Source organism: Vombatus ursinus, unplaced genomic scaffold, assembly GCF_900497805.2.
Source record: "Vombatus ursinus unplaced genomic scaffold, bare-nosed wombat genome assembly UNPS02008996.1, whole genome shotgun sequence".
NCBI lineage: Eukaryota > Metazoa > Chordata > Mammalia > Diprotodontia > Vombatidae > Vombatus > Vombatus ursinus.
In genome coordinates, this window is record NW_020948774.1 from 75,836 (window position 1) to 97,807 (window position 21,972).

Sequence of the window (21,972 nt, forward strand, 5' to 3'; positions counted from 1 at the left end):
TCACCTGGCCACCAGCACATCAGCAGAAGACGGAGAGATGGTGTTCTCCAGCAGCTGGGGCTCCAAGTAGAAATCTGTGCAAAACCCCGAGTCCCACCCTCAGGTGGACTGAAGGAAGAATGAGACCCAGAGCTGTCCCCAGCCTTTAGCTCTGGACAACTTTCTCCCATGGCTTCCCTGGCTATCCTTAAGGACAGTGTGACCAATGGTGATGTCCTATTCCCTGCACCATGGGGGATCACAACCCCAGAAAGGTGGGACATGCTGGAGCCTGTCTCCTATGACCTAAATGAAGGGTGCACAGCAGCTCTCAGGTCCTGCCAACATGTGCTGAAGCCCCCACTCCAGGCTCCTTCAAGAAATTTTGTCCCCCAACTCTCCTCAAGGATCTTTTAATAACTTTGAGGCAAGGCAGGAGTGGAGGGTTCAGGGTTGCTGGCATTCTTTTGTCTGTTCGCTCAGCACAGCCGAAGGCTTCTCACTCACCTGTTGGTTCTTCAGACCCAAAATGAACAAGGGCAGCAGGAAAGAGGTTAGCCTAGACAGAGGGGTAGAGGAGTCAGAAGGACCAAGTGAGAATGGGGGCAGGGAAGACAGGAAGCGACAGTTTTCCTATGGAATGCCATGGGGTTCACAACAGGAAAATGAATGGCCTTGAGTAAGATGGGAGGGAAGAAAAGTGCTCTCCTAACCGCCAGGATAACTTCGACAACCCCTTCTGCTCCAAATCTGTGGTATTCCCCAGTATTTGTCTTCTGTGCTGAGGCTGTATCTTTCCCATCTACCTCTGCTTACTATTTCAGCCCCAAGCATGACACTCTTAAAACCTGAAGGAAGGGGGTCCCTTCTGGAGGAGTGGGACAAAGGATTCCAGCCCTGTAAGGGGTAAGCATGGACCTCCCTAGTGCACATCCCCAGCACATGGCCTTCCAGGTTGTTCCTTTCATGCCAGATGTAATCTGGAAAATAAGGTTCTTATAGGGAGTAAGTGTTGGAATTTTTTAATAACCTCTTCCTCCTGCCCAATTACCGAGGTAAATAATTAATATTCTGAAGGAGATAACTAAGCATAGCATCTCCCAGCTCAAAGTCCTTTAGTTCAAAGCCCAGCCCTTAGCTCTTCATTTCCCCACTGCCGCCACGAAAACTTCCCCGTCAATCATGCTCTGGGCACACACTTCAAAGCTACATGTGGGAATGGCCCCAAGGGGTCAGAGAAAATTCATGGCAGGGTCTATGAGTGAGTCCAGGAGACAGAGACAGAGCTAGGAGCAAAGGGGGGAGGAGGGGAGGAGAAAGGGGGAGAACTTAGAAGGGAGGTAGGAGGAGGGCGACTGGGTAGGAAAAGGAAACCTCACCAAGTGTTGGGAGTGCTGAGATGATCTGCTACTGACAAGGAACAAACTGCAAGTGACAGATTCCCATGGATAGCCAGCAACCTTAAGAAGGGGCTACAGCTGAAAGAGGAGTCAGCCACTTCCTCAATCCCTCTCCCACTGCCTCATGTTCGCCCCAGGACCCAACTAACTCATCATTTCTTCCCCCTTACTCTTCCCCTCTCCCCGATGCACCCTCCCCCCAGCCCCAAACACCTTGGTGCCTGGGCCTCTGCCACTTCATTAGTAGGTACTCAGTTTTTTTGAATAATTTGTGCAAAGTACAGTATTAGGGTAGGAACTAAAAAAGACGAAAGTCCCTTCAGATCCTTCCATTCCAGTTACTAAGTTTCTAGGTCTCATCCAAGGTATCCCTGGGCAATGGGAAAGGATGGCTTCTGAGTGGAGTAGGGGAAGCCCTCATTTCCATGGCCTTTTGCTTTCTCCAGCCCCTGTGGGTACTTTGTTCTCCCTCTGGAACCTTGATCACACTCAAGTTTGGCAACTGGCTTCTGGGTTAATGCAAGAATGGCACCTAACACCTAACCACATGTAGCATTTTGTGTTCTGCAAGTGGATAGCTATGCTCTCAATCTTTTGGGATTCTTCCTATAGGCTAATGTTAGTGTTACGTCACTTAGAACCGAGGGAATAAGGGTATCAATTAGGGTCTGCTCTCCTCTTAACCTGCCCAAACAGGCCTGATGAAGATTGATCATCAGGCCTACAAAGAGGATGCAAGGGGCTAGGGGAAAGGATTACCATCTTTCATCTCTCAGGTTTCCCCTTTCCATCCTAAAGTCAGGCACCGAGCTTTGAAATAAACCTTCTCTGCTGAATGAAGACTTACGAGTTTCTACTCCCAGGCCCACTGAGGCACTACTACCACTACCCAAGGCCCAATATCGGCAGCCTCTAAAGAAATGCAGCCTCAGTCCTTGAAGCTGGAATCCTAGTCAGCTGTTAACTACTTGGTTGAGACTCAAAAGCCTCACAACCTGGTACCACCCTAATTTTTCAGCCTTAAATCATAGCAAGACTCTTCATTATTTGACATGCTGTACTCTTCTCATCTCCCTTCATCCCCTTGCTCACGCTGCTCCCTAAATGCCTGGAATGGCTCAAAGGCCACTTCTTCCAGAAAGCCTCCCCTTACAGAATAACCACCCTTTACATAGCTTTCACATTTTCACACAGCACTTGGTTTGAATCTCCTTCGTGCACTTAAAATACTGCACAGTGATTGATGTCTGTTATTTGTGTCTGTGCTGGAGCCCTCCACTAGATAGCTGGCATTTCTAATGCTAGCTTTCTATCCTCCCTAGTACCAACAAACATCAGGTACCTACTTGGTATTGTTTCAATGTAGCGTGAAACTTTCACTGGAACTCAGAAGCACTTGCCTGTATGGGTAAAGCCCCCTCCAGTTTGCAGCAGAGCTACTCTTAGGATCCCCAAAGTGAGAGGAGTTTTCCTCTCTGGTAAACAAAAGCCTCAATGGTTACAAAAGAGATATCAGATTCCCATCCCCAGGTGAGGGAAGCATTTCCTGCAATTAGCAAAAAAAAGGTCTGTCTTCTGAAATGCCATGTCTTAAGCCTCGTAGTGGCAAAGCTGGCTTCTCTTATCATGAGAGAGGTGAGGACATAACAGAATGCCCACAGAGGCTATGCTGCTATGGATCTGGTTTCTTAGACACTTTATGTCCATGACCAAGTAGACTGTAAAGCATCTTGAGGGCAACAACTATCTTCCCCTATTTCTATTTCCTAGCACAGGACTTTGCATGTCCTAATAACTAAGTCTTTATGAAGGACGAGCTAGCCTTGCCCAGAGTTGTCTAGACTTGTGACAGGGAGGGGTAGCATGTTTTTCTGGGGAGGGAAGGGAGTGTTGAATCTGTATAAGATAGTCTTCTAGGCCCTGTTTTGGACTTTAAATGACTCCTGTATGCATTCTCAGTGAAATCATCTAGTCTTCATCCTATTTCTGCCAACTCTACTAAACTAAGTTTGCAAAGGGAAGAGACTACATCTGATTACTGAAATACATATAATATCTGGTCACATGCTGAGTACACAAAAGGGTAAGCAAAGACAAGTCTGGCTTTCTTCTGTGCCTTTCCTAACACTGCCCTAGTAGAGAGACCTAAGACTTCGCTTGAAGGAAGAGCAAGGTTGAGATGATGGTCCTAAAGGCAAGCCTGTAGTGAAGAAACCCTTCTAGAGATCACTAACATTGCCACTCCACCCCCAACCCTTAGTCGTCTGAGCCGCAGACACCATAAACAACCTGCCCCAGCCTGCCCTGGCCCTCCTCCTAATTTCTGCTTCAATTCTACCTCCTTCACTGACTCTTCCGTACCCCCCACCTCTACATTATAATCACCCTCCCTCCTTCAAATTTCTCCTTCATAACCCCTGCCACCTAAGCTTGCGGAACTTTCACTGGGGGGGGGGGGGGGGGGGGGGGGAGAAAGAAACCAATCTATTAGGCCAAATGCTTGCCCCGGAGGTCTACCAGGCTGAAGCAAGAGTTGGAAGTTCTAAGATCAGTCAGAGGTGGCTTTTTAATCAGCTGTCCATGGGGGTAGTGTGCAGCTGCTGGGACAGAAAACATTCTTTCCATTAGAGGCTGTGAGCAGCTTTAAAGTGCCAACAGTCCACTGGAGAAAAGGGAGGAGGGAATATTAAAAGATTAATAAGAAAATGAGGGCTTCAAAGAGCTAGGCACATGAATGCTGAAATCTAAGCTACCACCCTGCTTACACAAAAAAGAGCAAGCCCTTTGAAAATCCAATTGCGATGATCCAGGATCGGAGAGCAGCCTGGGGTGCAGGATTCTAGGGCAGCTTGTCTGCTCAATTAGGAGGCCCAAAACATCTAAGACTTGTAAGCAAAAGGAGAAACCTGAGCTGGTGAGAGCAGAGAGTTTAGAAGCCTCAATGGCCCAAGCGTCACAGAGGCCATGCCTACGCCTTGCCTATGGTTTTGCTTTGGTCCTTTGAGCTGTGGAAAAGAGGCCTTCCCTCCTTCTTGACTTTCAATAGTGGCATGGGATAATGGGCATTAGTTTAGAACAGGAAGGAATGAGAAACTGAAGCCTAAAGAAGAGGTAACTTACCCAAGAAGCAAGATTCAAACCCAGTTCCTTGGACTCCAAATCCAGTGCTCCTACACTGCCAGCCAGCTGCCTACTGCAGCAACCTTTACAAGTCTCGAGTATCACTATCTCACTATTCAAAAGCCTTTTTCATCTGGTGACCCTGTGGACTATCAGGGACACACAGGGGGAAGGGGGAGGGAGTAATACTCAATTACCTGCTTCCCCTCCTCACAGTCAATTGCCTAGAGATGAGCCTGGAGAGCCCTGTCTGCTTACCCCTTGGAATTCAAAAAGATATTTTTCCTTATAAGTTGTTATCAGAGCTTGACAGTATTCCAAGTCCTAGGAACAGGCATGTTTTCTCCTGGCCTCGTGTATCCCCAGGATGTCACTAGCCTCGCCATAGAATCTGGTTATCATTAAGGCAGCACCAGGCCAGGGAAATGGAAGCCCAGTGCCCCAAATGGCAACTCAACTAGGGGAAAATGGAAAAAGGTCAAAGAACAGTGGTACAAGGTGAGGGAGCACCAATCAGCCAGCTTCTGCCTGGTACAGAGGGAGGGCAGAGGCTGGAAGTTAGAGAGGAAAAAATTCTGGACCTGGAATCCACAACTTAGCCTACCCCTGAAACTGGGACTATGATAAAGTTATTTAAGTCAGTTAAGTCTCAATTTTCTCATCTCTAAAATGTGAAAAATAGGGGGCAGCTAGGTGGTACAGTGGATAGAGCACCAGCCCTGCATTTAGGAGGACCTGAGTTCAAATCCAGCCTCAGACACATAACACTTACTAGCTGTGTGACCCTGGGCAAGTCACTTAGCCCCACTGCCTAGCCAAAAAAAAAAAAAAAAAAAAAAAAAGTGAAAAATACCTGGAATAACCACTTCAAGGTGTTTGTGAGAATCAAATGAGAATTTACGTACTCAAACAAACCTTAAAGCACTTCATAAAAGTCAGTTATTATTATTGTGGATATAGCAGCATAGCAGGTGACTAACTGTTCCCATTCAGTCTTTAAGTATGTAGCTGTGGCCATGGCCCTCTGGTCTTCTTTTTTTTTCCCCTTCAATTAGTGCTCTCCTTCTAGTCTAGGGGTTCTAGCTCTCAGGAGACATAGTCCCATTATTGGGCACAGCAAAAAAGGAAAGCAAAGGAGATTCTTGAGCAGTCTCCTCAGGGCCCAAGGGCTAAAGACTAGAAGCAAAGAGTGATGGCCTAACTGGTGAGCCCTGATGTCATCACTGGATTTCCTTAAGCTTCACCCCATCCTGTTGTGTGTGCATGCGCACAAAGACACACACAAACACACACCCCCTTTGCAGTGGATGCATTGTTGATGCCAGGGACTTCTAAGCCAGTCACACTTCTCTCTACTCCCCAACTCTTTTCAGAGGTGGTCTATCAATAAGCTTTTAGGTGAACATGTGAAGCAGGTAAATTTGTCTCTTCACTTCTGTATACCCCTCCCCAAGGCTAAGAATATGACCTCTTATGAGCTTTTCTCCCCAACTCATGCAAGGTAGCAGTAAAATAAAAGTTGAGTGGTAGATAAAGGTTACAATCTTCCCTGTCATCACCAGGCCCCAGTCACTCCTTTCCTCTCTCAAGGCCTCATTTTTTCCTATCTATAAAATGGGAGCGAATAAAGCCTACTCAACCCTTAATAACACACTAAAAAAAGATTGGTTATCTTTCTCTTCCTCTAAATTTCTCTATTTCTGTTGAGGTTACTACCATTCTTCCAACCTCTGTAGGTGAACAATCACTACTAAGTCAACCTCAACACTTATTCTCGCTCCCATCCCTCCTCCCCACCAATATTCAAAGCCAGTAAGTTGCCTAGTCTTAGCATTTCTACTTCTACAATCTCTTCTACAGCCATCCCCTTCTCTCCACTCATCTGGCTAACACCCTAATTCAAGACATCACTTATCAACTGTGGCTACAGCATTCTTGAGGTTTTCCTGCCTCAAGTCTCTCCCCACTCCCACCCACCTACCACACAGCTACAAAACCAATATCCCTAAAAGCATAGGTCTGAAAATGTCCCTTCCTTGTTCAAGAAGCTCCAGTGGCTCCCTATTGCCTCTAGATAAAACATAAACTCCCCTGTTTGTCATTTGAAGTCCTTCATAATTGGGCTCATGCCTATCTTTCCAGACATTTCATATTCTTAATCCTCATACACTTACCAGATTGTCCCATCTGCTTCTCCTCATTCGCATCATTCCATCTCCCACCCCTAGGCTTTTGTAGAGGCTGGACTCCCCAATCTCCCTTCCCAGGCCACTCCTCTTCCCCGCCCCCAATACTTGGAATGATCTCCTTGGGATCCTTAGCTTCCTTCAATGATCTGCTGGGATCCCCTGACTACATAAGTTCTTTCCTGATTCCCTCATTTGTTACAGCAATACAATCTTCTCCTGCTCTAATTAATAAGTAATTACTTATCTGCAAATCTGTTCTATGTTGTACTCCTCTTAAGAACATAAGCTGATTAAAGGTGAGTATGACTCTGGTTTTTTGTTTTTGTATCCCTATCACATAGTGTGCTTTGCATGCATGGACTCTTAAATAAATGCTTATTGATCTGAAATGACTAAAAAATCCAACTCAGAGAAACTGATCAATCAACAGGCATCATTGATTGAATCAGAAAAGGGCTTCATGTAGAGAAGGTGGAGCTTAAGCCAAATCTTGAGGAAAATAGATTCTCAGAGGCAGAAAAGAGGAAAGAGGGCATTCTAAACATTAGGGACAAGTGGTGCCAAGGCTAAGAAATGGAAGATGGACCATCATGTGTGAGGTTCAGCAAAAAAGGCCAGTTTGGTTGAACTGTAGAGTGTTGGAAGAGGATGGGAAAGAATAGAACACTGAGGCCTCAATGATGTTACAAAACATTAGGATGATATCCTGGTCTAAAGTACTTGGAAGACCTAAAGAGTTGATCAGTTTTGGGAAGGGATCTTAATTCCCTAGGCTAGATCATTAGAGTATCTTGTTTACTGTAAACAATCAACTATTGGGAATGTGAGAAAGTCTTTTTGTTTATACAATTAAGAGCGATATCCCTTTATTCTGCAGAAGACTGAAAGAGAAATAAGTGCATAATTTGGTTTGGGAAAGCTGTTTTCTTCAAAGGTGCATCAGCATAAACATTTCTATTGTTTATTTAGTAAATCAAAAACCCTAAACTTAAACTATGTATCTTTGTTTTACTTTGATGTGAAAAATGACTTATATAGTATTTTTAGGTTTCCAAAGCATCTTACTCACTTATTTTATTTGATCCTTGTAACTATGAGATAGGTGCTATTATTCCCATTTTACACATAAGGAAATTGAGGTTGAGAGAGTTTAAGTGCTTGAATTCACCACTCTACCTAGGTACCTATAAAGCCTGAACTGGAAGCTTTGTTGTTCAGAGAGGGTATTCTAATTAGTAGAGGGAAACTCTGCCTGTCTGAACCTCTCTCCAAGCAGAAATGTTTGTGTATTAATAAATTCTCTGACAGATTCTGGCATAAAACTCAGAGTATAGATTGTTTTGTTCCACAGGGAATAATGTATGATAGGGCTGGAAAGGCAGGTTGAGGCCAAGTTTGAAAGGCTTTACAAGTCCAACACAGGAAAAATGAACATAACAGAAGAGCCATCACAAAAAGCTCTGAAACTCACTCATCAAATGGGTCTGCAGCTCTTAGGCAACCCTCTCCTTATCACCACCCACCCCAAAAGCAGGACAAAATTTCTCTGCCACTTAGCAACCATCCTGCCATTTTACCAACCTCTCCCTTCCTCACCAGCCCTCACCTGGGATTCCTGCTTCTGCTGAAAAACTTTAGCTGTCTTACCTCCCTGGCTGCCCTGGCCTCACTCTGGAGACTCAGAACCACAGGTTGCAGTTGACAGATGAATTTTTAAAAATGTGATATTTTGGGGCAGCTAGATGGTGCAGTGGATAGAGCTCCGACCTTGGAGTCAGAAGGACCTGAGTTCAAATCTGGCCTCAGACACTTAATACTTACTAGCTGTGTGACCCTGGGCAAGTCACTTAACCCTGATTACCTCACCAAAAAAAAAAAAAATTTAAAAAAATGTGATATTTTGTTTTGACAAAGCTCTCCACACAAAACCCAAACAACCTCCACGTGTTATATCCTCTTTACCAGATCACAATGAATTTTCAAGGAGTTCCTTTCTTTTAGGTCCAGGATAATAATTCACATTTACATAAGGTTTACAAAACACTTTCCTTGCAACTGGACAGGTAATGCAAGTATCCCAATTTTACAGATGAGGAAAGTGAGGCTCAGAAAAGTATAACAGTATCACAGAATCTCAGAATTGAAAAGTTAAATGACTTCCTAGAGTCCTACAACTCATTAAGAAAGAATTCATACCATAGTGATGGAGTTGGGACTGGAACCTAGGGATCACGACTTTTAATGCAGTATAAACTGGGATTGGGAGTAGGGGAGAAAGAGAGAAGGGATAAGACTATTCTTAAAGTCCATTCTCACACATGGAAAGAAGAGTCAGAAAGGACCTCTATGAAATATAGGTGGCAAAATGAGATTATGTAAGGACAGAAGGCTAGATGAAGGAGGAAAGGTTACATGCCCCCAGGGTCCTTCACAAAACTTTTGCTCAAGGGGCTCAGAATTGAAGCTTAAACCACATACAAGAGCCAACAAAACCCAACTATTTGCAGGAGATGAAAAAACCCAGATACTGAAACACCAGACTACTAAGCATAAAGGAGTAAGAAAATTAATACACTCTGGCGGAAGTAGATGGCCTAACAAATGGTTCCCATGTATGGAATGGAGAATTTAATTTCTCTCAACTAGGACTTTGACTCAGTAGCTCTCCTGAATTCTTCTGAAGTATTTCTGATACCCTGGAATTATTTTATTCTTTCTCTCAGGGCACTGGAGAATCAATCAACAAGCTCTCATTATGTGTCAGGCATTGTTCTGAGAGCTAGGGATACAAAATAAGAGCAAAAACCGTCCCTGACCTGACAGGCCTTTTCATTTCGACAGGAGGATAACATGTACATAAACAGGGCCATATAAGATAGATACAGAGTAGATGAAAGGTAACTTTAGAGCAGGAGTTCTTAGCTGGGGGAAAGAGGGGGGGAAGGGGTACATGAACTGTTCTTGTTTTGTTTCAAATTTTGATAACTATTTCATTATAGCTCGTTTCCTTTGTAATTCTATGTATTTTATTTTACGTATTTAAAAACATTATTATGAGAAGAAGTCCACAGGCTTCCCCAGACCGTCAGAGGGAGTCACAACATGACAAAGGTTAATAACCCCTGCTTTAGAAAGAATGGCACTAGCAGAGGGACGAGAGCAGAAAAGGTATCCCACAGATACCCACAGGTGAAAGTGAAGAAGGAGAGCATTCCAAGCATAAGGGTCAGACAGTTTGGAGGCACCAAGATGGGAAATGTCGTGTTCAAGGAACAGCAAGTAGGTAACTATTGCTGGATCATGGAGGGCAGTCATGTGTGCTACAATTTAGGAAAACCACTTTGGCATCAGCGTGGAGGATGAATTGGAGAGGGGAAGAGACTTAAGAGGCAAAGAGATCAATTAGAAAGCTATTATGATCATCCAGGTGAGAGGAGATGAGGATGTGTGAGTAGAGAAAGGGATATATACAAGAGATGTTGTGGAAGCAGAAATAAGATTATAACTAGATATATGGGATAAGTGAGAATGAGGATTTAAGGATGACAATGAGGCTGTGAACTTGGGGCACTAGGAGGATGGTGGTGCCCTGGAAAGCAACAGAGAAACTTGGAATTGGAGTGAGTGTAGGAGAAAAGATCACGAGTTCTATTTTGGACATATTAAGTTTGAGATACCTAGGCAACTTCTAATTTGAAATGGCCAACAGACTGTAGATGATATGGAACTGAAGGTCAGAGGAGAGGCTACAGCTGGATATTTAGATCTGGGAATCATCAGCCTAGAGATGGTAATTGTACCCATACATCTCCCAGGTATCCTTCACCAAGGATCTACCTAACCTGCTAGAATCATTCTTTTTCTAGGTCTTCTTACATTTCATGTTTCATGGTATAAGTGAGATCACCAAGAGAGACTGTGTAGAGAGAAGGGCCCAGAATAAGAAACAGGAGACACCCACAGTTAGTGTTGAGACATAGATGAAGATCGAGCAAACATGCCTGAGAAGGAGCAATCATCCAACCATCCCCAATCTTCCTTTCAAGGAAAATCATTCTCTACCTCCTTTCCCCTTTGCCACTCCCAGCCAAGTCCAAAGATTTAAATCACATACTCCCAAGGCCTTTCCAAACCACCCTAAAGAATCAGGGAAAGATGAAGATCTAAGGAAAGAAAGGACAATCCTATGGATGATATTAAGGGTCTCCTAGAACAAGGAATTCTCTACACACTATCAGGTAGAAGTATAGTTATCTCTCGGTTGTACATGCCTGGATGCGCTAAAGCTAATTTTTAACACTCAGGATGATGTTTCTCTCATTTAGATTACCAACATCTACCAATATCTGTTCAGGGAATTCAAATTAATTTTGGAGATTTCATTCAGTTCAATCATCTGTAAAAAATTCTGTAATCTATATCAAATTCCATTTGTTTAACTAAAAGTGTATCAGCTACCATTTTGTTTCAAGATAGCTGAATGAACCACAAATCAGATATAAACCTAGTGCCAAATTTTGCAAGAATCAATTTCCTTTAAAGTCACTGTGGGAAAGATAAATTTGAACTCCATAGTGGTTCAGCTGAAACAGAGCCCTTGCTTCATCCAGCACTTTACCTAAGCCAAAGATAACTAGAAAAGTACATGTGAAGAGAAATAATTTCATATAACAATTTGTTAAGTACAATAAAAATGATTTTTTAGGTTACCCATAGACCAAACTATTCTATTAGCAAGGATAATAAAAGAATTTAGAATCATTCAAGAAAGAACAGAAGCCTCTGCTGACAGATTTGTCTTGAACAGGCCTGGCTGATGTGGTTGGCAGCTACACTAGGAACTCCAAGCTCAGGGAATGACAGTGACACTAAGGAAAACTGGCAACTGTTTTTCTGAAGGATTTTCCCTTCCCCTCATTCCTGGGTTGACTGTTAAATTCACTCCTTCCTTTGGAGCTGGACCAGCTGGGTCTGGGGAGGCAACCACTGCTGTGCCAGATGTCAGATACCGCCCCTCCACCCCCACCCCCGCTAGGCCTGGGTGGCTGCTCCCAGCTCCCCAAGGGCTCCAGGTTTGTCCAAGGGTTTCCAAGTGTGCTCAGCCCCTAGTCCAAGCTGGGAACACAACTTCTTTCTTTGGCTCTTTGTAGACAGCAAATGTCTGAGGAAAGCAGCAAGGCAGACAGTAGGGAAGCTACTGGCACAGAAAAATGAATAGGCCAAATAAGTGTCTGGTCTCTCAGATGACAGTCCACTTTTTATTCACTAGATCCTGGGCCAACATCTCTTACAGCTCTTTTGTTGGCTCCCAACCACCTCCCTTTGCTTTTTTAATTGTAAAAGGAGCCAGAGGAATCATACATACACTGTGGAAACAGGAAACTCCCTCAAGGCATGTGAGAGGGGAGGCACAATTAATTAGTGTTAGGAGAGTGCTTTGAGATCCATGGATGAAAGACTCCTGAGCTACACACAGTGTTATTATCATTACATTGGACATCAAAGCCCAGGTCCTTTGGGGTTTCATGAATTCCACCTGACCTTAAAAGATGTGAAAAAAGGAGGAAAAAAAAAAGAAAACACAGAGACACACACAGACACACAGACACACACACACACGGATTTCAAATTGACACCCTGGTCTACTGCAGTGGATTACACACATATGCCATTCAAAATCTAACTGTTTCCAAGTGTATGGGTTTCCTTTCGAGCCCTCCAGAAAGTGATGCCCGGCCCAAGACACCAGGAAGAAACCACCACAAAAGCTTTGGAGATCAGGACCAGGCCTCTGTGTCCTATCTCCCTCCTTTCCCACAGATCTTGCCCAGGTCCTTAGTTCTGGGGAGGGAAGGAGAGGGAGAGACAGAGTGAGTGAGAGACAGAGAGAAAGTGAGAGAGACAGAAAGTAAAGGACTGAGATTCCACAGAGGAGTTAACTTCCATAGAAAACTGGAAAGATGGTATCTTCCGTTTAAAGAGTTAACCCACAGAAAGGCTTTGGAGGGCTGGGAAGAAGAATGCTAAGCAGGGATGTGGAAGAATAAGCAGCCCAATTACAAGCAAGAAAAGAAAGCCTTGGACCCTATTCAAAAGCATATTGGTAAGCCTGATGTCATCATTGGATTATGCTGCAGCTGAGGGCAGGGGAGCAGCTAGTCAGTCTCTGATCTAGGCTTTAAACAGGGGTAGTATGGGGACCTTTATTTTCCCCCTTGTGCCCAAACTATTGCTTCCCACAATCAGAATAGTAGAGGAATACCCCTAGGATAGTGCAGTCTTCTGTGTCATCCCTCCTGCCACCTTCCTTAATTCGGCAGGCCAGCCCTTCTCTCCTCTTTGGCTGCCAACTCAGCACTATTTAGCTATTGTGGGCACCTCTGGCTACTTTGCCTCCCCACCACTGCTAAAGCTTTGCTTCCTTGCCTGTGCTTACTTACTATGGAGGTTTTTGGTTTCTTCCTACTCTTGAAATCTGTTTTGAGCTCCTGATAAGCCTTTTCCCCTTCATCCTTTGTACTGCCCCTAGCAGCACTATTAAGGGTCATAGAGACTCTACAAATGAACAGACTTCTCAGGCTGCTCTAGCATTCCATGTCTGTGACTTAGGTAGCTTTCCTGAGGAGAACGTATTTCAGAGAATGTGGAGTGACAGAAAGACTTCAGGGTCACTCACCTGGAAGCCAGGATCTAGGACTTCTTTCTACACACTAGCAAAAAGAGTATATACTTTGCTGACTCTCAAGCCAAGAAGAATTCTATTTCCAGCTCCAGTCTCCATAGAAGCCTAGTACAGTGCTGGGCATATTATAGGCAGTCAGTAAATATTTTATGCCATGAAACAAAAAGGAATAGGCCTAAACTGGAACGAGAGGAATTTAAGTTAGCCTCAAAGACAACTTCCTGGCCTGCTTTAGAATGGCTACATAGAAGTATTTCTGAGATATCTTTCCCTTGGTGATCTTTAGGCATTCTTATAGCCCACAGTTTACTCTTTTCAAGCGAGCCTAAGACACATAAAGTACAGAATAGCGTGCAAAGAGCTGGATTAGGTAGTATTTGAAGATGATAAAGAAATCTGGAATTTTGGGCTAAAAAAATAGGCATGGGGGGTTGCAGCTAGGTGCCGCAGTGGATAGAGCACTCAGACACTTGACACTTCTAGCAGTGTGACCTTGGGCAAATCACTTAATCCCAATTGCCTCACCAAAAAAAAAAAAAAAAAGAAGAAAAAAAAGAATAGGTGTGGGGAGAGGGAAGCTGAAGATGTTTCCTGAGTTGGGGCTGTGGCTGAGATCCAGAACATTGGGAGGGAAACTTTCCCCCATTCCAGGCCTCAGTTTCCCTTCCTAGAGGAAAGGCATTCTCAGGACAAAGAATGAATTGAAAGAAAATGCTGAACTCCCTGGAGAAAGGCATCAAAGACCCATCAGGGATAACAACCATTTTGGATGTCAGGTGCCACAGGAGAGGCTGTATGGGTAGAGAATGCCATGAGATGAGGGAGAGCCGAGAGAGACTGTGCCTGCACTTTAGGTGTCTCAGGTTCCAGGGAAAAGGCTAAAAGACAAAGAATATGTATATGTGTGCATGTGTGCAGTTGGGGGATGAGGACTGCTACAAACCTCCCTGTCATCCACTCGCCTTCCCCATTCCCCCTGAGGACAGCCCGTCCCTCCTCACAGCAAACTCTAACACTCCAAATCTTACAACCCAAGCCCCTACAAGTTCTGGCTTCCTCCAAGGTGACTGTCACTTTCCTGAAGCATTCAGCAGCTGCCTCTCAATCAGGACCAGCCACCAAGGGGGGAGACCAGCCAACAACAACAGACTTGCCAGAGACATGAAAGCCCCCTCAGCTTCCTCGCCTGCCGCTCGCCAGGAGGAGAAAGGCCTCCCTTCAGTCACTGCCAGCACTCTGATCTCTGGCAGGAAGGAACACCACTCCCGGTAGAAGTGGTGCCGGGTCTGGCTGGCCCCCTTTGTTGACTGGGGGCAAAGCTGACAGATGAAAGGAGATGGCTGCCGTTAGCAGGGAGCAAAGTGTCACCTGAAATCAGGCTTCTCCAGGTGGGATGGGGTGATGGAAGAGTAAGTCAGTGCTCCATGGACTCCACCAGTCTAGGGCCTCCTAATTGGAAGCATATGGGTCATGGGGCCCAGAGCTCTAGCCCACACTCTACAATGATGCGTCTTCCAAATTAAATGTTTATCAACAAGCTAGCTGCCAAGTGGAGGGGTTAGGGGGAGAAGGAGGAGGTACCTCCTCATGAAGCCCAGTGGAAAAGGGAAAATTGAGAAAGTTAAGGGACAGATAAAGTTTCCTGGATCTATATAGGGAGGCTCAACTTATGAACACATAAGGAAGGAAGAAAATATGGAAATAAAACAAGTTTCAAAAGAGAAACAGAGCTGGTGTGGGCCCTTCCCCACTATAGATCTTGGGACCCTTTTCTTAAGTTGTTTTTCAGTTATGTCTGACTCTTCGTCACCCCATTTGGGGTTTTCTTGGCAAGGATACTGGAATGGTTTTCCATTTTCTTCTCCAGCTCATTTTACAGATGAGGAACTAAGGCAAACAGGGTTATGTGACTTGCCCAGAGTCACACGGTTAGTAAGTATCTGGGGCTGAATTTGAACTCAGAAAGAGTCTTCCTGACTCCAGACCCAGAGCTTTATCCATTGTGCCACCTAGATGTCCTAGCCTAACCCCCTTCAATATTTACCCATCCCTTGCCCCTTCATTTCAAGGTCATTTCCATTCATCCCCTTTCCATGAAATATACTGGTTTTGTTTCTTATCCCTCAGCTTTATCATTTTCCCCTTTCCTTCCCACTCAGGGCAACACCCTTTTCCCCATAATGGCAGTGCTTCAAAAGACAAAGGAAAAAAGGCAGAAACCTTCCCATTCATAAGCCACCCCCACTTCAAAAATTTGGGTACCTCCCGTTTCAAAGGCCATGGAGCTATTGTCTGTTATTTGAAAGGGGCTAATAGCTGTTATTAATTAAAATATCTGAAGTGGCTTTGAAGAGGAAACCATTAAGGCAGCTATGCTGGGGGACTACACGAGGAAACTCTTGGGGGGGTATGGAGCAAGGGGGGGAAGCAAATGAGTTAGAAACATTCCATTCCTCTCTAGTTCAGGGTGCTAGTTACCAGTAGGATCAGGATCCAACTGCTTCTTACTCTCAGTGGTCTGTAAGGGGCCATAGTTAAGGGAAGAAAGGAATGGAAATGATAGCATTAGTTAGGATTAACTACTAAACATTCCTGACAAGAGTGAGTTTGGGTACCCTGCACAGCCCTAATCTCCCTGGGAGAAGGGCTGAAGGCAACACCTTCATTCAAGTGGACCCTGGAGGAAGGCACAAGGAGGGACAATAGATGGGGCAGTGTCTTTTGAGTCAGGCAAACTGTAGCCAAGCAAGAGAACCCCAATGCCAGGTATTCAATGTTCAGAGTAAGCTGAGTCCCATGAGGTAAGAGGGACAGAAGGTAAATATCAACCCAAGTAAAAACCTAGGATCAGTTTTTCTGACTTTATCCAGTGATTCCAGGCACATCAGTCTGCCCTAGGTCCTGGGACTGGACAACAACTACAAGCTCATCCCCTTTAGTGGGGCCCAGGCAGGAAGTGAAGAATTTTACAAAGCTCCATTCTAAACAACTTCAGAGTGGGCCTAATCCCTTCCTAATGCAATCGGCCTCTAAAAGGCTTTATTATATGCTTGGCAAACAAGCTCCCATTAACTTCTTTCCAAGTACTTGGGGCCTCACCCTGCAGCAGACCTCCCTAACCCAGCAGAGAGACTGAAGCCTAATGGCCAGGCTTCTATGAGAAACCAGAGGCTAACTGGCACCATTACCGCAGTGGAAAGCCAATCCAACTGGTCGTGACATCAACTGCTGCATCTGATACCCTCCCCAAAGCACACATGGGACATTCCCATATCATTCTTTTGATTGAGCTAGGATTCTATTTGGCACACCATGGAACAGAACCCACTATCAACCAATACCCAGGTTGGGGAACAGCCATAGTACCTGGAAGAGAGTCAGTGTGTTGTCACTCAGGATGGTTTTTGGAGGAGCAAGGACTGTGGAGAGAAAAAGTTGATTAGGTTAAGAATAATCTCTCCCCTCACTTTTTCTACCTCCCAAAACAAAGAAGCCAAGATATAGAGGCAAAGTGGAATGGAAGAATTACTGATATCACCCAAACTGACCCAAACCATTGGGTGGCAGCATCGTATCTTGTGTATGGAGGAGGGAAGGCAGGTTCAGAATAAGTCACTGACTTAGACATGACTCAGTCATACAAACTGTAGTCTCTGCCCTCCCTTAGTGAGTGACTCTTCTAAGCAGCAGAAAATTTGGGAAAGGAAAATTACTACTTGGGGTAGCTTCCCCACCATTATCTCAGGAACTGAAAGGGCTCTAAGAAAAGGGAGGAAGGAGAAATCAAGAAAGAACTTACACAGGTAAAAGGACAATTCAGGATTTCCCAGGTGACTTCTCACAAAGTCTCGCAAATCTCCTACTGTTAGACAAGATGAAAGAAGGATTAAAAGGGGAAGATACATCAGTACTTTAGCAGGACAGAACCTAGCTTCTATGACTTAGCTACAAAGAACCATAAAAATATTTTAAGATGTGGGGTCCCTGACTCTCTCCCATTTCCCTTTAGGATGGGATCTAGGAAGTGGGAAGGGGCCAGTGACTCTGGCTTAAAAGACATTTTTTCCCAGACCCTCCATCAGCCTTTCAATCTTAGCCTGCAGAATTTAGAAATTAACTCTGAGATGTCTATCAGTAGCACACTGTGTTGCAAAAGGTGGCAATGACATTTTCATTCTCTGCATTTAATCCAAGCATCAGTAAAAAGAAATGGAACCCTATTCATCTCACACGGTCTGAATGCACTCATCCTTGGGAGTGCAGGGAAGTGGTGCAGGAAGGCAGCTGTTAACCAGCAGGGACTCCCTTACTACCAAAATATCAGGGACTCTATATGTAGAGGTGCTAACACTGGGAGCTATGAGGGAATGCCAAATTGTGTCTTCAGCATAAACATAAACGGTCTTTCTTTCTCTACACTGTTTACAATCTATAACCTTAATTCTGAGCTCTCTTCATCTGCTCTCTGTTCTATTTCCCCTCTCCTCCTGCTACCTTGAAGCAACCCCACTCCCTCTAGTCTAACTACATACTAAATTTGCAAATATTTGGTGTGGTCCTTGATTAAAATAAGAGTCTGGTATAGGTCTAATGCTTAGTCCAGGAGTACATAGCTAGGTGATAAGGAGACAAAACTAGAGAGGGATGCTGAAAAAAGCATTAATGTACCCTAACTATCTGTATAGTACCTTGACAATCCTTGACAACATCTCCTACTCTCCTCCTTTCATTCAATCCTTGACAATGAGCTGACTCTCTCCTTGTCAACACAAACCCTTGATCTCCCAATCTTCTTCAGAATATATTCTCAATAAATTCTTTTTCACCTCCTCCTCCTCCATCTGTCTGTCTCTCTCTGTATCTTTCCTGCCTTTCAAATATACTTGTCTCCTGCATCATTAAAAAACCTTCATTAGACTCTACTATCATCTTAAACTATTATACGCTTTCCTCCCCCTTTCAGTCAAAAGTCTAGAAAAATCTGTCTACACTCTATGTATCCACTCCTTCCACTCTCACTAACTTCTCAACCCTTTGCAATCTGGCTTCGGACTGCATCATAACTGAAGCTGCTCTTGCCAAAGTTCCCAAATAATCTCTTAGTTGCTAAATCTAAGTTTCTTCTCTCAGTTCTCACTTTTTTCCAACCCATCTGCTGCACCATCTTCTCCCTCCTCAATATACTCTCTTCTCTGGGTTTTCCACCTATCTAGCTACTCCTTCTCAGTATGCCTTTGGTGGTTTATCCACATCATACTACTTAACTGCAGAATCTATCCTGGATCCTCTTCTCTCAATATTGCCTTGATTACTTCATCAACTCTCATGTGTTTGATTATTATCTCTATGCAGACAACTTACAGATCTACAGAGCCAGCCCCAGTATCTCCCTTGGGTTTGGGTCCTCATCATTGTCTATTACACAGACATTTCAAAAAGGATGTCCCAGAGAAATTTCAAAATAAAACTCGTCTTTTCCTCCAAATATACCTCTCTTCTTCCAGGCTCCCAAGTTTATAATTTCAGTGTTACACTCCTCCACTATTCTGTACCCCACACATTCAGTCAGTTGCCAGATCTTGCTATTTCTACCTCTACAATAGCTCCTACATGCAACAACTGTTACCTACTCACACACCACCACTCTAGTTCAGGCCCTCATCACTTCTCAGCTAGATTATTCTAATGACCTCCTAACTAGGCTAGCTCCAATTTGTCTTTCCAACCTCACTATTCATTACTTCCCCTCCTTCACACTGAAAATCAGCCAAAGTGACTTTTCTTCTATTTCTCACACATAGTATGACATCACCTGAATCTGTACTTTTCTCATGCCTGGAATTCATTCCCTGCTCAGCTCTGCCTCAAAAGAAGTCCTCTCTTCCTTCAAGACATAGCTCAAGTGTCACTTTTTACATGAAGGTTGATCTTCACCCTTCCAACTCTCAGTGCCCTCCCTCCTAAACTACCTTATATTGTCCCCCCCCAACTTCTGTAGAGCTGATCTGACCAGTTTTAATGCCATTATTCTGAGGATTTAATCAAAGAATTTTGCTTGTTGTTACCTTCTGTCTTTAATATTTAAGGGTTCTGCCTGCCCCTGACACAATTGCAGCCATAGATGCTGGGTCAAGAGGGTAGGTAGCCTGGGGTTTCAACCCTCTTCTGAATCAGCCCATTCTCACCCTAACCTCCTACCCTGGGTCCAAACACTCAGGCAATGCAGAAGATACCTAGAGTACAGAGAAGTAATTGAAATTAAGAGTAGAAAGGAAAAAGATACTTGAGATTGTTCAAGCTTTATTACTGCCCACTCAGACAAGGTCAAAGCAGTTATGGGTTGAGTCAATCCATCTTCCCTCAAATAAGAAGGCATCTGGCCTATCCATGGTCTCCAATCTTACTCTTTTCAATAAGGCTGGATCCTTCTGTACCTATTCCATTAGCTCTACTGTCTAGGTAGTCCTTTTCTTATCAGGGCCCACTGGACAAACCAATATATTTTGAGGAAATCAAAGGATGGGAGAGAGAAGTCCCACAATCCCTAATAGCACAACTAAAAGATTCAGTAGCCTAAGGCACAGTCCTACCTGTTTCATTTGGGCGAAAGAAGCCTTGTAGGATGTATCGGTCAGGGAACAGAATTCTCAGTGCAATCTAGGCCAACAGAGACAGCCCACCCCCCAAAATAGCAAGTTCAGATTATCATGAGGAATAGTACCCAGCCAACCCCAAAAACCCTGACCCCAGTTACTTAGAAGAAAAATCCATCAGCTCAGTCTCCTAACACTCCTAAACTCTGTTCCTGAGTTGGCAGAGAACAGGGCAATGCAGACAGTAGAAATCATCATTCCTACCAACAGCTGCCTCATCCCTCTATGATTTTTGCCACATAGTACTGCAGAATCACTCAATTAGGTCCTTACAGGATCCCCATCCCATTCAAAGTTTAGAACTAAAGAGGGCTGGCTGAATTCCCCTAGGGACCAACTTCATATACCTTTGGATATCGTTCCAGTTTTTCTTTCATCTGAGCTTCTCGCAAAGATCTGGTCACCAATGGTGCTTCTTCTAGGCGCTTCCTAAGATAGAAGTAAAACAGAGTAATACAGGAGGTAAAAAGCAGAAGAGGTTTCAAGTTTCTCTCTTCCTACAAAGGGTTCTCAAGTTAGAGCTATTCCTGAAGTTCATTATTTGCCCTGACCCCAGAAGTCTTATTCCTACCCGTAAGTTCTTATTGCCCATGAAAAATGCCAGCATGCTCTGTGAAGCATATTCAGGCAAGACCTAGGTTCTGTGTGTCATGTCCTTATCCCCAGCCAGACCCTGGACATACTAATAGGTGTCACTAAGAGCACACCTCAGGTTTTTGTATCAAAAAGAATAAGCATTAGATCCTGTAGCTCAATGTCCTTTTTTTTTTTTTAAAGTACAGTTAGAAGAAAGGAGACCCTTTCCGGAAGGGAGAGAGGCTTCACCTGGAAAAACATTCTTGGACATATACTTCTTCCTCATCTCCTTATATAGCCTTTGGGAAGTAGGGCCTGAAGACCTTCTGGAAACACAGGACAGATGCAGCAGGATATAAAAATTGAAAGGTAAGGGAAAAGAAGAGAGATGGTAGATGGAAAACCAAAGACCCACCGTTCACTTTTCAACTGAGCCAAGCGTCTCCTCACATCATCCACAGTGATCTCAAAGAATTCATCAGGAAGCTCTGCTGGCCAGGCCTGGAACAGATCCTCTAGATCTGGGTGGCATACCACCGTCTCTCGCTCCATGGGCTGTGTATTAAGAAGAGAAGTATATAGTTTAGCCACGGTTTTGGAGAACCTATAGGCAAGAATCTTCAACTGTTCATCTCAACTCAGTATCTTAGGGAACACTGTTAGAAAAGCTGCATCCAAGTAAGCTAGGGAGGGCAGGAAAAATGGCATTTGGTACTACTATAATCTACCCTTTTGCTGACCTATGACTATGGGCAATGACTACATACAGGAGACTACATAGTGACTATACATATAGAAGACTATATAGTGACTATATATATAGGAGATTCTATAGCCTAAAACTATTGGCAGCATTAAATCACTATGTGGTTTACACCCTCATGGGATGAAAACAGGCAAGGTTCTCAGAGAGAAGATGTTGAAAGGCTTTCTCCAGAGACAGATGAAGCTCCAATCTTCTTTCTCAGACTAAGGCAGTGGGTATACTCTTTCACCCCCTGGTTTAGAAGGCACACCAAAGCCGTCCTAAGCATTCAGGAAGAGGCCTATGGTCTCCTGGGGATCAGATCGAGATGTCGTTATTGTCACATCTCTTTCTGGAGGTCTTGACCTCTCCTAATGACTAGAACAAGAAAGAATTTGCAAAATTTCTGTTCATGGAGCAGATGGCCCTTTAAGTCTTTACTCGAGCTTGTCCCTGGCTCTTGGCATTTGTGGCTGGGATGAACTGTCATCACTGCTTCCTTCATAGTAAAGTGCTATGAGGAGGTGGGATAAGTAATACCTAAATTACATTCTGTGCACAAATACTCAACAACTATCTACTTTGGCAGGGTACCACACAGGGTCCCAGAGACTACCTGTCACCACCT

At 44.2% G+C, this 21,972-nt stretch overlaps 1 protein-coding gene across 3 annotated transcripts in view; it reads right to left on the reverse strand.

Moving 5' to 3' along the window:
• The window catches only part of ASPSCR1 (ASPSCR1, UBX domain containing tether for SLC2A4), a 135,098-nt gene that overhangs the window by 505 nt on the left and 112,621 nt on the right, over nt 1-21,972 (reverse strand). For 2 of the 3 annotated variants that reach the window (XM_027850136.1, XM_027850137.1), the window contains 7 exons: nt 21,015-21,154; nt 20,371-20,452; nt 19,961-20,027; nt 17,170-17,232; nt 16,737-16,789; nt 487-538; nt 5-74 (listed from right to left, as the gene is read on the reverse strand). In XM_027850136.1, coding sequence (XP_027705937.1) covers nt 5-74; nt 487-538; nt 16,737-16,789; nt 17,170-17,232; nt 19,961-20,027; nt 20,371-20,452; nt 21,015-21,154 — 527 coding nt within the window. The remainder of the gene's footprint in view (nt 1-4; nt 75-486; nt 539-16,736; nt 16,790-17,169; nt 17,233-19,960; nt 20,028-20,370; nt 20,453-21,014; nt 21,155-21,972) is intronic. The other variant, XR_003568103.1, reaches the window with a different exon arrangement.